The 16,190-nt window shown below is 45.8% G+C and overlaps 1 protein-coding gene across 1 annotated transcript in view; it reads left to right on the top strand.

Annotated features, from left to right (window-relative positions):
- Positions 1-11,211, top strand: part of LOC117734114 (IQ motif and SEC7 domain-containing protein 1-like) — a 21,744-nt gene extending 10,533 nt beyond the window's left edge. The window contains exons 13-19 of the mRNA XM_034538217.1: positions 897-996; positions 4,312-4,473; positions 6,102-6,317; positions 6,993-7,042; positions 9,451-10,347; positions 10,450-10,646; positions 10,989-11,211. Coding sequence (XP_034394108.1) covers positions 897-996; positions 4,312-4,473; positions 6,102-6,317; positions 6,993-7,042; positions 9,451-10,347; positions 10,450-10,646; positions 10,989-11,211 — 1,845 coding nt within the window. The remainder of the gene's footprint in view (positions 1-896; positions 997-4,311; positions 4,474-6,101; positions 6,318-6,992; positions 7,043-9,450; positions 10,348-10,449; positions 10,647-10,988) is intronic.
- Positions 11,212-16,190: the final 4,979 nt, after the last annotated feature.

Here is a 16,190-nt window from a genome sequence, read left to right as displayed (position 1 = left end):
ATTAATAAAACTATATATTATGAAGCTTTATGCAGAGGGGTTTGTTCACACAGCATTCAGAGACTCATTTATACACAGTTATTAATAAAACTATATATTATGAAGCTTTATGCAGAGGGGTTTGTTCACACAGCATTCAGAGACTCATTTATACATTTATTAATAAAACTATATATTATGAAGCTTTATGCAGAGGGGTTAGTTCACACAGCATTCAGAGACTCATTTATATACAGTTATTAATAAAACTATATATTATGAAGCTTTATGCAGAGGGGTTTGTTCACACAGCATTCAGAGACTCATTTATATACATTTATTAATAAAACTATATATTATGAAGCTTTATGCAGAGGGGTTTGTTCACACAGCATTCAGAGACACATTTATTAATAAAACTATATATTATGAAGCTTTATGCAGAGGGGTTAGTTCACACAGCATTCAGAGACACATTTATTAATAAAACTATATATTATGAAGCTTTATGCAGAGGGGTTAGTTCACACAGCATTCAGAGACACATTTATTAATAAAACTATATATTATGAAGCTTTATGCAGAGGGGTTAGTTCACACAGCATTCAGAGACACATTTATTAATAAAACTATATATTATGAAGCTTTATGCAGAGGGGTTTTCTGGTACATTTATAGTTTTTTGAACGCGTCGTAAACAAACTGTCCGATCACTCCGGGACGCGTCCAAAGAAATTCGCCTTTTTGTTTTTAGACGTCCATAAATGATCAAATGGTCTAAACGTGAAGTTCAGCCTCTGGTGGTCGACATGAGTATTACAACAAGACATGACGGGACTAAAACCAAACGCTCCTCTTCCTCTTTCTTACATCCTTGCTCTTCCTCCTGAATCTTTTATCTTGTTTCCTTTCCTCAGGTGACGAAGATCTTCCAGAAGAAGAAAACTTCGGTGACGTACAATTTCAGACAATCATTTCCTTTGGTGGACATGCAGGTGCACACCTTCCAGAACACCTGTGAGTAACCTGTCTGTCTGCCTGTCTGCCTCTCTCTTATTGGTGTTTTTGTAGACAGGAAACCGTGTTCATTGTCAGGCGTCGCCATCTTTGTCTCAGGGTCTTTGAGGCATGGCGTTCGGGTTCAGCCCGACCCGGGTGTCCTGGTAGAGGCGGTTCTCCTGGCTGTAACTTGGCCTCCAGGATGAACCGAGGTGTGCTGGAGTCACACAGGAGGACGGCCCACAGGGAGGGAGGAGTCTGAAAGAGAGACGAGTTGAGTGACAGGAAACACAACAGAAACAGACAGTGACAACAAAGACTAGCCAGAAGGTCTGGGCGTCACAGACGAGGCGTCGGGTCCATCATGGTTCCCTTTTGTCCACTTTAAGGGCTTTTGGTTGTGGTGGAGGGTTTGTGTCACTGTTGGGTTTGATGGACAAGGAAGTGTCTTGTCTGCTGGTGTCAGCATATGCTGATGATGTTAATGTGTTGGTCAAAGACCAGAGGGAAGTCCATGTTCTAGGGAGCAGTTTAGCTTTGTATGAGAGGGCATCTTCAGCAAAGGTAAACTGGGGGAAGAGTGAAGCTTTGCAGGTTGGGCAGTGGTTAAACAAAGAAACACCAAAACTACCAGGAAGCATTAGATGGGGAAGGCGGGGCTTGAAGGTTTTGGGTGTTTTCTTGGGTACAGAGGAGTTCCAGAGACAGAACTGGGAGGGTGCTATGGAGAGAGTGTGTACCAGACTGTCTAAGTGGAAATGGCTGCTACCTCTCTTACAGGGGGAGGGTCCTAATTGTTAATAACTTGGTTGCCTCGACCCTTTGGCACAGACTTGTAGTCCTACCTCCACCACAGGGCCTGATCGAGAGAATCCACAGGGCCGTTGTGGACTTGTTCAGGTCCGGGCTTCACTGGCTGAGGTCTGCGGTGCTGTACCTGCCGGTCCAGGGGTGAGGGTCTCGAGGTGGACCCAGGGGGCAGTTGGCGGTCCCTGTACAAACCCCCTCAGGAGAACACTCGTCTTTACAACAACAGCTCAGCTCCAAAATCACATCATAAAAGAATTATTTAAAATAGGGAGTCTGCAAATGAACAGCTATCTTTGACCTCTGACCTTACAGCAGGCGGTGTCAGTAATCTGTGACATCCCTTCCTAAGTCCCGCCCCCTTTTATACTTAGATATCCAGTCAGGGGGTCAACATCCTCACTGGCACATTACTATGAGGAAGCTTTGTTTATAAAACTGAAATGTAATTAATCATTTATTATAAAATTATTATTTATGTATTATAATGTATTTTATTAATTTATTTGTATTGGAAAAAAACCCGCTATATAAATACAAGTATTAGCATTATTTTATTTATTTTTAACTATTGATTATTTTTAACGTTATATATAAATATATTATCTGAGAGCTGACCGTTTGACAGTTTGTGTACTTAAGCTTCAGTGGTGGCTGTGTTGTTGTTGTTGTTGTTGACAGTTCTGGGTCTCCAGTTGGAGCTAAATGGGACTTGGCAGCGTGTTGTGATGACTGACCAGCACAGATTGTCCCCATGACTCATCACGACATCTTACTGCTGGTGTGTGTGTGTCTTTGTATGTGTGTGTGTATGTGTGTGTGTGTCTTTGTATGTGTGTGTGTGTGTGTGTGTGTGTGTGTGTGTGTGTGTGTTTGAGGAGCCGAGTTTCCAGCACCAATCAGAAAGCAGCGTTTGAACCAGAATTTGATCTCAGTCGTTTTGTTGTTTTTTAACTGTCAATCAAATCAAACCCACAGGATTCATATTTCATATTTCTGTGTTATTTACCCCTATATACATTATATATATATATATATATATATATATATATATATATATATATAATGTATATTATACTGTAAACTACATTCACTTGTTTTATATGATATTGTGTGTTATTACTTTATTACATCATATTTGTATATTAATACATACACATTATATATCATGTGTAACCTGTGTGTTACACACGTAACACACGTGTGTAATGTGTTACACACGTGTGTTACGCGTGTGTAACCTGTGTGTTACACGTGTGTGTAACCTGTGTGTAACACGTGTGTGTAACCTGTGTGTTACACGTGTGTGTAACCTGTGTGTTACACGTGTGTGTAACCTGTGTGTTACACGTGTGTGTAACCTGTGTGTTACACGTGTGTGTAACCTGTGTGTAACACGTGTGTGTAACCTGTGTGTTACACGTGTGTGTAACCTGTGTGTTACACATGTGTGTAACCTGTGTGTTACACGTGTGTGTAACCTGTGTGTTACACGTGTGTGTAACCTGTGTGTTACACATGTGTGTAACCTGTGTGTTACACGTGTGTGTAACCTGTGTGTTACACGTGTGTGTAACCTGTGTGTAACACGTGTGTGTAACCTGTGTGTTACACGTGTGTGTAACCTGTGTGTTACACGTGTGTGTAACCTGTGTGTAACACGTGTGTGTAACCTGTGTGTAACACGTGTGTGTAACCTGTGTGTTACACGTGTGTGTAACCTGTGTGTTACACGTGTGTGTAACCTGTGTGTAACACGTGTGTGTAACCTGTGTGTTACACGTGTGTGTAACCTGTGTGTTACACGTGTGTGTAACCTGTGTGTAACACGTGTGTGTAACCTGTGTGTAACACGTGTGTGTAACCTGTGTGTTACACGTGTGTGTAACCTGTGTGTAACACGTGTGTGTAACCTGTGTGTAACACGTGTGTGTAACCTGTGTGTTATACGTGTGTGTAACCTGTGTGTTACACGTGTGTGTAACCTGTGTGTTACACGTGTGTGTAACCTGTGTGTTACACGTGTGTGTAACCTGTGTGTTACACGTGTGTGTAACCTGTGTGTTACACGTGTGTGTAACCTGTGTGTAACACGTGTGTGTAACCTGTGTGTGTAACCTGTGTGTAACACGTGTGTGTAACCTGTGTGTTACACGTGTGTGTAACCTGTGTGTTACACGTGTGTGTAACCTGTGTGTTATACGTGTGTGTAACGTGTGTGTAACCTGTGTGTAACACGTGTGTGTAACCTGTGTGTTACACGTGTGTGTAACCTGTGTGTTATACGTGTGTGTAACCTGTGTGTTACACGTGTGTGTAACCTGTGTGTTACACGTGTGTGTAACCTGTGTGTTACACGTGTGTGTAACCTGTGTGTAACACGTGTGTGTAACCTGTGTGTAACACGTGTGTGTAACCTGTGTGTTACACGTGTGTGTAACACACAGGTTACACACGTGTGTTGTGTGTAACACACGTGTGTAATGTGTGTAACACGTGTGTGTAACCTGTGTGTGTTGTGTCCAGACTACCCTCACGGCATCAGACTGACGTCGGCGAACCCCGGAGGAGAGAGGAAAGTGATGATCGTCTTCACGGCTCCGAGCCAGCAGGACCGAGCTCGCTTCACCTCTGACCTCCGAGAGAGCATCGCCGAGGTCCAGGACATGGAGAAGAACCGCGTGGAGAGTGAGTGTGTGTGTGTGTGTGTGTGTGTGTGTGTGTGTGTGTGTGTGTGTGTGTGTGTGTGTGTGTGTGTGTGTGTGTGAGAGAGAGAGAGAGAGTGTGAGAGAGAGTGTGTGAGTGAGTGAGTGAGTGAGTGAGTGAGTGTGTGTGAGTGTGTGTGTGTGTGTGAGTGAGTGTGTGTGAGTGTGTGTGTGAGTGAGTGAGTGTGTGTGTGTGAGTGTGTGTGAGTGAGTGTGAGTGTGTGTGAGTGTGAGTGTGTGTGTGTGTGAGTGTGTGTGTGAGAGTGTGTGTGTGAGTGAGTGTGTGTGTGTGAGTGTGTGAGTGAGTGAGTGTGAGTGTGTGTGTGAGTGTGTGAGTGTGAGTGAGTGTGAGTGTGTGTGTGAGTGAGTGAGTGTGTGAGTGTGAGTGAGTGTGTGTGAGTGTGTGTGTGTGAGTGAGTGAGTGTGAGTGTGTGTGTGAGTGAGTGAGTGTGTGAGTGTGAGTGAGTGTGAGTGTGTGTGTGAGTGAGTGAGTGTGTGAGTGTGAGTGAGTGTGTGTGAGTGTGTGTGTGAGAGAGTGTGAGTGAGTGTGAGTGAGTGTGTGTGTGTGTGTGTGTGTGAGTGAGTGAGTGTGAGTGAGTGTGTGTGAGTGTGTGTGTGAGAGATTGTGAGTGAGTGTGAGTGAGTGTGTGTGTGAGAGAGTGTGAGTGTGTGTGAGTGAGTGTGTGAGTGAGTGAGTGAGAGTGAGTGAGTGAGAGTGAGTTAGTGAGTGAGTGAGAGTGAGTGAGTGAGAGTGAGTTAGTGAGTGAGTGAGAGTGAGTTAGTGAGTGAGTGAGAGAGTGTGAGTTAGTGAGTGAGTGAGTGAGTGAGTGAGAGTGAGTGAGTGAGTGTGTGTGTGTGAGTGAGTGAGTGAGAGTGAGTTAGTGAGTGAGTGAGTGAGTGAGAGTGAGTGAGTGTGAGTGAGTGAGAGTGAGTTAGTGAGTGAGTGAGAGTGAGTGAGTGAGTGTGTGTGTGTGAGTGTGAGTGAGTGTGTGAGTGTGTGTGTGAGAGTGAGTGTGAGTGAGTGAGTGAGTGAGTGTGTGTTTCTCTGTGAGTGTGTGTCTCTGTGTGTGTGTGTGTTTCTCTGTGTGTGTGTGTCTCTGTGTGTGTGTGTGTGTGTTTCTGTGTGTGTGTGTGTGTGTGTCTGTGTGTGTGTGTGTGTGTGTGTGTCTCTGTGTGTGTGTGTGTTTCTCTGTGTGTGTGTCTGTGTCTCTGTGTGTGTGTGTGTGTGTTTCTCTGTGTGTGTGTTTCTCTGTGTGTGTGTGTGTGTGTCTCTGTGTGTGTGTGTGTGTGTGTGTGTCTCTGTGTGTGTGTGTGTGTGTGTGTGTTTCTCTGTGTGTGTGTGTGTGTCTCTGTGTGTGTGTGTGTGTGTGTGTGTGTGTGTGTCTCTGTGTGTGTGTGTGTGTGTTTCTCTGTGTGTGTGTGTGTCTCTGTGTGGGTGTGTGTGTGTGTCTCTGTGTGTGTCTCTGTGTGTGTGTGTGTGTGTGTGTGTGTGTGTGTCTCTGTGTGGGTGTGTGTGTGTGTCTCTGTGTGTGTCTCTGTGTGTGTGTGTGTGTGTGTGTGTGTGTGTGTGTGTGTGTGTACTTTAATGCCTCTCTTCTTTTCTCCCTGCAGCCGAGCTCGAGAAGCAGAAAGGTGTGATGCGTCCAGCTTTGCTGTCGGGGGGAGGAGCTGGAGGCACGCCGGGGGGCGGGGCCAACGTCGGCGGCGCAAAGGGCGAGGTGGTGAACGGCACCCTGGGTAGGCCGAGCCTCGACGACACGTACGCCTCTGTGGACGGACTCAAACGCACGGCGCTCAGCTCCTCCCTGAGAGACCTCTCAGAAACAGGTGAGGAGTAAACAAACTCCGTCAGATGGAGCGGCTCCGTCGCCTCCTGCTGGACAGCTACGAGAACTACAGCATGACGTCAGAGAGTACTGGTGTAAAATGAGAATGAACTGGGAGCCGATCAATATCGCTAGAGTTAATAAATCAATAATCAGAATCAGTCTCATATTGTGTTTATGGTTAATGTGGAATTAATATGGAACTATTGACAAATATACAAATATATTTATAAATCCGTAAGTAATATTTGTCAAATTAACTTCACGTATTAAAAGTATTTGTTATTAACTCGTGATAATACAATTATATAAAATATTACTGATGCACAAACGTGGTTGCAACAATTAATGTTGATATTTTTCTTTATATATATATTTTTTTTTTTGTAAAATCTTGATCTGCAAAGTAACTACAGATTAAATAATGCTCAAATCCATTAGTCTAGTAAAACGTTTATTATTATTATATTATATATATGTACTATATATAGTAAATAATAAGTAAATACAGTCAGGGCGTGGTTAGCCTAGCTTAGCATAAAGACTGTAAGCAGAGGGAATCTGCTAGCATGGCTCATGCCAACACATCTACTGCATGTTTCTGTACAAAGACAGAAACGTTAAATACATTTGTGTTGGCACTTTTTAACCCTGCCTCGTTCTGATTGGCCGACAGGGAAGCGAGGTCGTAGGAACAGTGTTGGGTCATTGGACAGTACCATTGAAGTAAGTTTGTCGGGGGAGGGGGTGACCTCCCAGCATGCCGCTTGTCACTCGTTCCACTGCATGTTTGTTTCAGCGTGTTTGTGAATATTTTCATCTCAACGTTACGTCGGGTTTCTGTGATCTTTGGATGTTCATTATTTGACATTTTAATAGTAGATTGAAGTTATTTTGGTATTTGTTGTAACCAAAAGGCCACCAGGTCTTCTTCTTCTTCTTCTTCCTGCATGTCTTTCCTGTTTAACTCATTGACATTAATCTGTTTTCTTTTTAGCTAAGAGCTAACATGCTCACAATGCTAGCATGTTGATGTTTAGCAGGGGCCATCTTTGTTTACAGTGTTATGCTGTGTTCACACCAAACGCTCCCATGTAAAGTCAACGTACAGACGCGTTTGACGCAAATTCGCGTTGGGCAGCGCGTTAGACGCAAATTTTTTGCCCGAGTTGAAATATTTCAACTTTGGCGTCGGCCGTTATAATTCACCTCGGGCGACAGCCAATCAGCGTTGAGATGCTCCGCCCATCACTGTGCCGCCGTTGTTGAATCAGAAAAAAATGGAGGACATCGTAGCGGTTTGCGAACACCCCGAGCTCTTTAATACAGCTACAGGTTAGCCTGAAGTAGCGCTGGAAGCTACTTCAGGCTAACCTGTAGCTCTTTAATACAGCTACAGGTTAGCCTGAAGTAGCGCTGGAAGCGGGTGATGTTATGAACCCAAACACGAGGGCGACTGATGTTCCGACGTTTGTGGGATTTCCACAACAAGTACAGAGTAGAAATAGTGGTTATTTCTTTCATGGCGGACGGCGGAAGTTATAACTGTTTTTACGGAGACAAGCCACGAAGATAAACCACAGCACAACTTGTCGGGCGTCGAAAAATTCGTGCCACGTTTGGTGTGAACGCAGTATTAGCATGCTAACAGTTGATAGTTAGCACTTAACACAAAGTACAGGTGAGACTTCAGCTCCAACTCTCCAGACAGGAGGCGACCTCCACACGTGGTCACTTCCTGTTCACAGGTTGCTTCAAAATGGCAGTTCACAAACTAGCATGTGTTTTCAAAACTGTTCCTGCTCTTGAACGCGTTACCGTCATCTGATGACTACATCGCTTTGGCAAAAAAAAGCCAAAGACAGCAAATTCTTTTCAAAAAATAATGTATTCCGTGTCTGAAAGACAATATTCACTGCGTATTGAAGCCATAGACTGTATAAAAGAAGTGGACGTCACTTTGTGGAGTGACGTTTTGAAGTCGTCTTGGCTTTTTGAAACCAGTTATCAGGAAGTGGAAGGTAGCCCCGCCCCTAAAGCATAAACTGCTTTATGACCATAATTTACTAAATGAACATCATGCTTGAAACTAGAGATTGAGACCATAAACTCATGTTTACAATGTTTACTGAGGGAATAAATCAAGAGAAGTAGAGTCATTTATATAGACTTCTATACAACCAGAGGAGTCGCCCCCTGGTGGTCAGGAGAGAGAATGCAGCTTTAACACATGAAGCATAGACTTCTATACAACCAGAGGAGTCGCCCCCTGGTGGTCAGGAGATAGAATGCAGCTTTAACATGAAGCCTAGACTTCTATACAACCAGAGGAGTCACCCCCTGGTGGTCAGGAGAGAGAATGCAGCTTTAACACATGAAGCATAGACTTCTATACAACCAGAGGAGTCGCCCCCTGGTGGTCAGGAGAGAGAATGCAGCTTTAACACATGAAGCATATACTTCTATACAACCAGAGGAGTCGCCCCTGGTGGTCAGGAGAGAGAATGCAGCTTTAACACATGAAGCATAGACTTCTATACAACCAGAGGAGTCGCCCCTGGTGGTCAGGAGAGAGAATGCAGCTTTAACACATGAAGCATATACTTCTATACAACCAGAGGAGTCACCCCCTGGTGGTCAGGAGAGAGAATGCAGCTTTAACACATGAAGCATATACTTCTATACAACCAGAAGAGTCGCCCCCTGGTGGTCAGGAGAAAGAATGCAGCTTTAACACATGAAGCGTAGACTTCTATACAACCAGAGGAGTCGCCCCCTGGTGGTCAGGAGAGAGAATGCAGCTTTAACACATGAAGCGTAGACTTCTATACAACCAGAGGAGTCGCCCCCTGGTGGTCAGGAGAGAGAATGCAGCTTTAACACATGAAGCGTAGACTTCTATACAACCAGAGGAGTCGCCCCCTGGTGGTCAGGAGAGAGAATGCAGCTTTAACACATGAAGCGTAGACTTCTATACAACCAGAGGAGTCGCCCCCTGGTGGTCAGGAGAGAGAATGCAGCTTTAACACATGAAGCATAGACTTCACTCGACAGAACCGGAGGTGAAGTCTGGTCATGCATTTCATTCTCTCTCCTCCTCTCTTTGTTCTTCTTTTCCTCTTCTCCCTCCTCAGGGTTCCATTATTAGCAGCCCTCGTTCTCACCAGCAGCGCCCCCTGCATGCCGGGGTTCTCTCCTACAGCCCCATGATGGTCCCTTCGTCTCCAGCAGCCTACCGGCCGCACCGCCCAACTCAGAGCCCCGGTACAGGGGTGGGGGGTGGGCCGGGGCTCTGTCACAACCAGGGGGGGATCAACACCTCCCCCCTCGTGAGCGGGGGAGGGGCTGGGGGAGGCGGCGGGATGACAGGCGGGGGCGGGGCTACCGGCAGCGGCCTGCTGGGGAATTTCTTCGGCAGCCGCAGAGGCAAGTGTCCCGGTCCCCTGACGATGATGTCACCGACTCCTCAGGGTCCTCCGAGTCCACTGATGATATCATCGCCCCCCCACTATCCCGCTCCCGCGCCTCCCATCGCCCACCCATCCTCCCCTTCCCCATGCCCCTCCCCATCACCCAACCTCGTCCAGTCGGACTCGGGAGGCCTTGGAGGGGGGCCGTCCAAGCTCCAGGCCTTGCACGCTCAGTATTGCCACGTCAACAGTGGAGGAGGAGGAGTCGGTGTTACTGGCCACCAGCAGCAGCAGACGCCGCCCCCACCTTACCACCACCATCACCGCTACCACATGCAGAGCGCCCCGCAGCACCACGCCCTCGCGCACAGGTTCTCGGGCCCCCGGCGGCAGGGCCCGCCCAGCTGCGTTCCCTCCCAGCCCCAGCAGAGGGTGCTCCATGGCGTCGGGCAGCACCCGCGCTACAACCTGGGCTTCATCACGCCGCCGCCTCTGTCCCCGCACTCCCCCGTCACCCCGACTACCCCACACGGACTCTACCACTCGCACCCCGCGGCGGGGAGGCAGGGGGTCGGCGGCAAGCTCCCGCTGACCATCTCGCACTCGCAGCCACACCCCCACGCGCACACACACTCTCACAACCACGCCATGCACACACACTCCCCGCTCAGCCCCTCCCCCTCCGCCTCTACCCACTTCATCTTTTCTACCCCGCCCCCACAGACGCCCTCTGCTCGCCTCCTCCCCCAGACGCCGACTCAGCCCTACGCACCGCAGTACCCGCCCATCACCTCCATCCCGCCGCCGCCGCCGCACTCCCCGTTGCCTCCCCCGTTGAACGCCCCGCTCTCCCTGCACCCGGGGGGAGGGCAGGGGGCGGGGCCCAAATCCAAACCGGTCAGCCGGATCAGCACGGTCGTGTAAGGAGGCGGGGGCCGAGGACGGCGGCCCGCCACCCTGCAGCGAGCCACCGGGGGGCGGTAGTGAGAGGGAGCAGGAGGGGGAGGCGAAGAGGAGGAGGAGGAGGAGGAGGAAGAGGAGGAGAAGGAGGAGGAGGAGGAGGAGGAAGAGAAGGGGAAATGCAGAAGAGAGCGCTGAGATCGAGGAAGAGGAAACTCCTCAGCCTGTGTTACTTTCACCTGCACTTCCCCCGGAGGTAGAGAGACTCTCACACACCGGTTCTCCTGGAGAACCTGCACCAAGAACGTCACACACACACACACCTGTAGTCCTGGTGAAAGCCTCCTCCGTCTTCCCTTCAGAGTGTCCTTCGGAGTGTCCTTCAGAGTGTCCTTCAGAGTGTCCTTCAGAGTGTCCTTCGGAGTGTCCTTCGGAGTGTCCTTCAGAGTGTCCTTCAGAGTGTCCTTCGGAGTGTCCTTCGGAGTGTCCTTCGGAGTGTCCTTCAGAGTGTCCTTCAGAGTGTCCTTCGGAGTGTCCTTCGGAGGTGGCCTAAGAGGAAACGAGGAGCCGGCTCGGGGAAGTTGACCCCAAACTTAAATCACACCAGTCTTGCACCACTTTTAGTTTCTGGGTCAGATTACAAGCCAGGTGGGCGGAGTCCTAGTCAGGCGTCTGTGGTATGCAGGGGGAGGAGTTTAAAGCCCCAATCCAGCATTTATTTGACCATTAGAAAAAAAGACTTTGATTTCTACAATAAACTTTTATAAAAACTTTAAATAAGCCATCATAACAAAAAACTATACAGGTGTATTTTTACCTTTTGTGTTTTGCAAAAATGACTAAAAGCCTTGAGTGTTTGTGGATTACAGGGTTCCAGCAGGGGGCGCTACACACTGACTTAAAACGTTTGACCTTCAACCCAATATTTAATCCAGCCGTTTGATTCTTTGGACTAAACGCTATATTTCAAAGTATATTTATAACTGTATTATGCTCCATGTTGTGTGTGTGACCCTCCACGTTGCCAGGGAAGGAGATTACGGAGAAAGGTGCCAAACAGGGTGCAGTCTGGGAAACAGAGTCTTTAGATGAAGCCGGAGATCTAAAATAAAGTTTCAGGCCACATTAAATAAGATGGAACGTTTCTCAGCAGGTAAAATAAATAAATGAACCGGGTGGGAAATTCAAATTCAAAATCAATCACCATTGTGCAAAAATACCCAAAATACTTTGTAAGTGTACTGGGTGGTAAAATAAATACAAATACACGTTTCAAAAACACAGATTTGATCGACGCATGATAAAAACACTGTTCACATGATCAGGGATTCATTTCTACATTCAAGGAAACACAAATCAGATAGTTTACGGGAGATTTAACCCTTTCCAGGACTTTAAAGTCAATGAACTAGCCTGAGAATATGAAATATGAGTTACACTCATCACGGTTCGTGGGATTGGTCGGCGGTGACCATGTGACACGTCTCAGCAGGCCGAAACTAATAATGTGTGTTAATAATCGGCCTTATTCACATCACCGGGACCTGGAAGTTATGTTCTAGATGCTCGTGTTTTGATCTTTGGTTCTGCACACGCTCAGAAGTCAACGTATTCATGAATCCATGTTGCCTCGTCTAATATTACGTAACGCTCTGTTTACCGGAGATATTTGACTCTCCGTTAAGTATCTTCAGGTCCAACGATAACGAGTTGCTCTCAGACCTTTAGCGGTGACCACTCTTCTACATCTGAAGCTCTGATTAACTGTTTGGGACGCGTCATATTATTAAATAAAACAGAATTCATTTCCCACCCGGTACGAACCGGCTGGCTTTCTCCCAACGGGACGAGAAACTTTTCTGGTGACCTTGAACGTGTGTGAAAGTTGAAGTTCTGATAGAAAGTTAAAGTTCTGATAGAAAGTTAAAGTTCTGATAGAACGTTAAAGTACTGATAGAACGTTCTCCGACATTGGGAACGTTACCAGCCATCTGTACTCTAATAACCTCTGAATATTCAGCGTTTAACTGGTCGATGGGAACGTTCTCCGATGTTCTGAACGTTGATGTTCTTGAGTTTCCCTGTGAGGACGTGAACTGTAGATATTATCTGTACAGTGTGTTCTATTTCTCAACGGGCCAACGGCATCGATCTGAGGTTCAGAATTGCTTGAATTAACAAAACGTACGCTCTAAAAACCAAACGCTCATCAGGGTTCTTCAGGCTATTTGGAGCAACTTTTGAGTTTTCCTCGCCAGAAAAACGAAATCCCTTCAATGTTTTGTTTTTTTGTAGAAGCCTTTTAGTTTTCCAGGTTCTGAGTGACGGAGCTCCTCAGGGAACCGTCGCGGGTCCCCTTTGGTTTCCACTCTGAAGAACTCCTTTGACACTTTAGAGGGTGCACTGATATTATTATCAATATTGTTGCGTGAAAAGCTTCTAACATAACGTACTCCTTGGGCTGTTTTGTACTTTTAGCATTTTTAATTTTGTCATGTGCTTATGAATGTGAGATGGTTTTATTTCTCCTGATTTGAGCATCTCATGGAAGTACTAAAAACCTTTTTAATTTTTAATACATTTACAACAACAAAAACAGAATTTTCTGTGACTAACACACAACTAATATGATCTGATGTTTTTAATGCAGCCTGTGATCATTACTTTCACTCGTGTTACCTAGCAACCATCTAAAACTAACGAACAATGAATGATGTGGAACCTTTGGTCCCCGACACAGAACGTCTAATCCAGAATGAAACACTCAACACTAAACTACACAAAGGGTCTCGAGGACCCTGGATCCTACCCCGTACGGGGTCCCGTCCACCCGGCTCCACTGGGTGCCCCTCCCTCAAGTTCCCATTTAAAGGGCCAGACACGTGTTTTTTGCACGTTGTAAACTGTGAGCGCTTTAGTGACGGCCAAGTCCAGCTTCCTTCCTTTGGACTTTGGTTTCAGGGTCTCAGATGATCCGTCACTATCTAGTCTTTCTGACCCGGTTTCCCGTTTGCGTCGCGTGCTTCCAATGGTTTCTTCTCGGTATATTCAGGTACATATTTTTGGAAAATAAGGAGTGTTTTAAATCTTAAAAAATAATGCCCACGTTTGCCCGTTTTGTTAATTCTGGGATTGATTTGCTTTCAACAAAGCTCATAGCGTCAACTCTAAAGGTCAAAGGCTCATTCTCTGGATTTCACATTTAAATCGACTTTAATCCGCGGCTGCCTGGAAGGAAGGGAACCAATCGGACGTGCGTTGCATGGTTTTCATCATTAAGCTTACGAAACACGGGCGTGGCCCTTTAAATGCTCTCCACTATGGGTTTGCATGTGCTTTTTATTACAGTATCTGCACTGAATGAAACTGTTATGAACATGAATGTACATAACCATCGTTATATGAAACATACCGAGTACACAGAGGCTGGTTCGCACCAGGAACCGAGGGTCTGAAACGGATCTGGTCTGACTTCTGCGGGAACCTTTAAAATAAAAAAATATATACATGAAAGCACATCAGATCTGAAATACAGTTTAAAGAGTCGTGTTCTTCTGTGTTGTGTACACGAGGCAGTGGACCTGGTCTACAGTGGACCTGGTCTACAGTGGACCTGGTCTACAGCGGACCTGGTCTACAGCGGACCTGGTCTACAGAGGACCTGGTCTACAGCGGACCTGGTCTACAGCGGACCTGGTCTACAGTGGACCTGGTCTACAGCGGACCACTTTGTGGAGGACTACTTCTTGTTTATAATGTAGAGAGACTGGAACATGTCAAATGTGTCAAATACGTGTCAACAGAGATTATTTTAGCGTGTACATATAAATAAATAAATAAATATTACTCGTACTTTGTTTTTGACATGAAAAGAAAAGTGGAAATATTTATTATTATTGCTCTAAAGAAATAAAAAGTCTGTTCATGTTGATGGAAAGACGTGTTTTGTTTGGCTGATTGCACACAGACACACACACACAGACACACACACAGACAGACACACACAGACAGACACACACAGACAGACACACACAGACACACACACAGACAGAGACACACACACACAGACAGACACACACAGACAGACACACACACACACAGACAGACACACAGACAGACACACAGACACACACAGACACACACAGACAGACACACACAGACACACACAGACAGACACACAGACACACACAGACACACAGACAGACACACAGAGACACACACAGACAGAGACACACACACACAGACACACACAGACACACACACACAGACAGACACACACAGACAGACACACACACAGACACACACAGACAGAGACACACACACACAGACACACACAGACACACACACACAGACAGACACACACAGACAGACACACACACAGACACACACAGACACACACACTCACACACACACGTACACACACTCACACACTCACTCAGACACACACAGACACACACTCACACACACACACAGACACACACTCACACACACAACCTTAGCATTACAGTGGGATGAGGATGTTTAGGGGTTCCCATACAACCAGGTTAGCTTAGCTTAGCATAAAGACTGGAAGCGGGGGGAAACAGCTAGCCTGTGTTCTCCTCTAAAGCTCCTGAATATCAATGAGAGGAATCAGTATGACAGCAGCTCATCTCAGAGTGTGTGTGCCGGGTCACACGAACGGAGGCCTCTCATTGGTTAGTATGACAGCAGCTCATCTCAGAGTGTGTGTGCCGGGTCACACGAACGGAGGCCTCTCATTGGTTAGTATGACAGCAGCTCATCTCAGAGTGTGTGTGCCGGGTCACACGAACGGAGGCCTCTCATTGGTTAAGGCCGGTTCAGTGTGTTCACCCACTCCTCTGTAGATTTCTCCCTTTAAACTGATGTTTTCATTTGATCTTCAACATGAATCATCACACAAAATAAACCAGACACACAAGACGGTGTGCGACATTGTGGTTGTTGTGTGCGTCTCGTGGTAAAACAACACAAACACACACAAGGTCTTCTTGAGGCCGAGCTGTGCTTTAACAATCACTACACACAATGCACATGTTGAACTTTATACAAATATGATTTCATATATATATATATATATATATATATATATATATATATATATATATCTATATCTATATCTATATCTATATCTATATATATCTATATCTCTCTCTCTCTCTCTCTCTCTATATATATATATATAGTTCCCCTGGAGATCAGTGTCGCTCACCTGAAACAAACCTTTTTATTTATTTATCTTTCATGCTCATTTGTGACGATAAAGCACTTGTTCTGCCCAATATTGTGCTTTTACTGTCACACTAATTAATAATGATAAAAAAGATGATCAATACACAACATTATATATTACACTAATTACTGTCTGTACCAGTAATATAATATACTATTTCAAATTGGGTATTTTTTACTTATTTTATGATAATATTTATGTACTTTACTCATGTACCATTTTTTTTTAATACAGGAATTTTTGATATAAGTATTTTCTTTTATCATTGTGATATTATTATTTTGACTTAATCGGAGTGTTAAAAACAACG

This window comes from Cyclopterus lumpus, chromosome 7 (assembly GCF_009769545.1).
Source record: "Cyclopterus lumpus isolate fCycLum1 chromosome 7, fCycLum1.pri, whole genome shotgun sequence".
NCBI classification, from domain to species: domain Eukaryota; kingdom Metazoa; phylum Chordata; class Actinopteri; order Perciformes; family Cyclopteridae; genus Cyclopterus; species Cyclopterus lumpus.
Note: the sequence above shows the minus strand (reverse complement) of the source record. Positions and strands in the feature narration are given on the sequence as shown.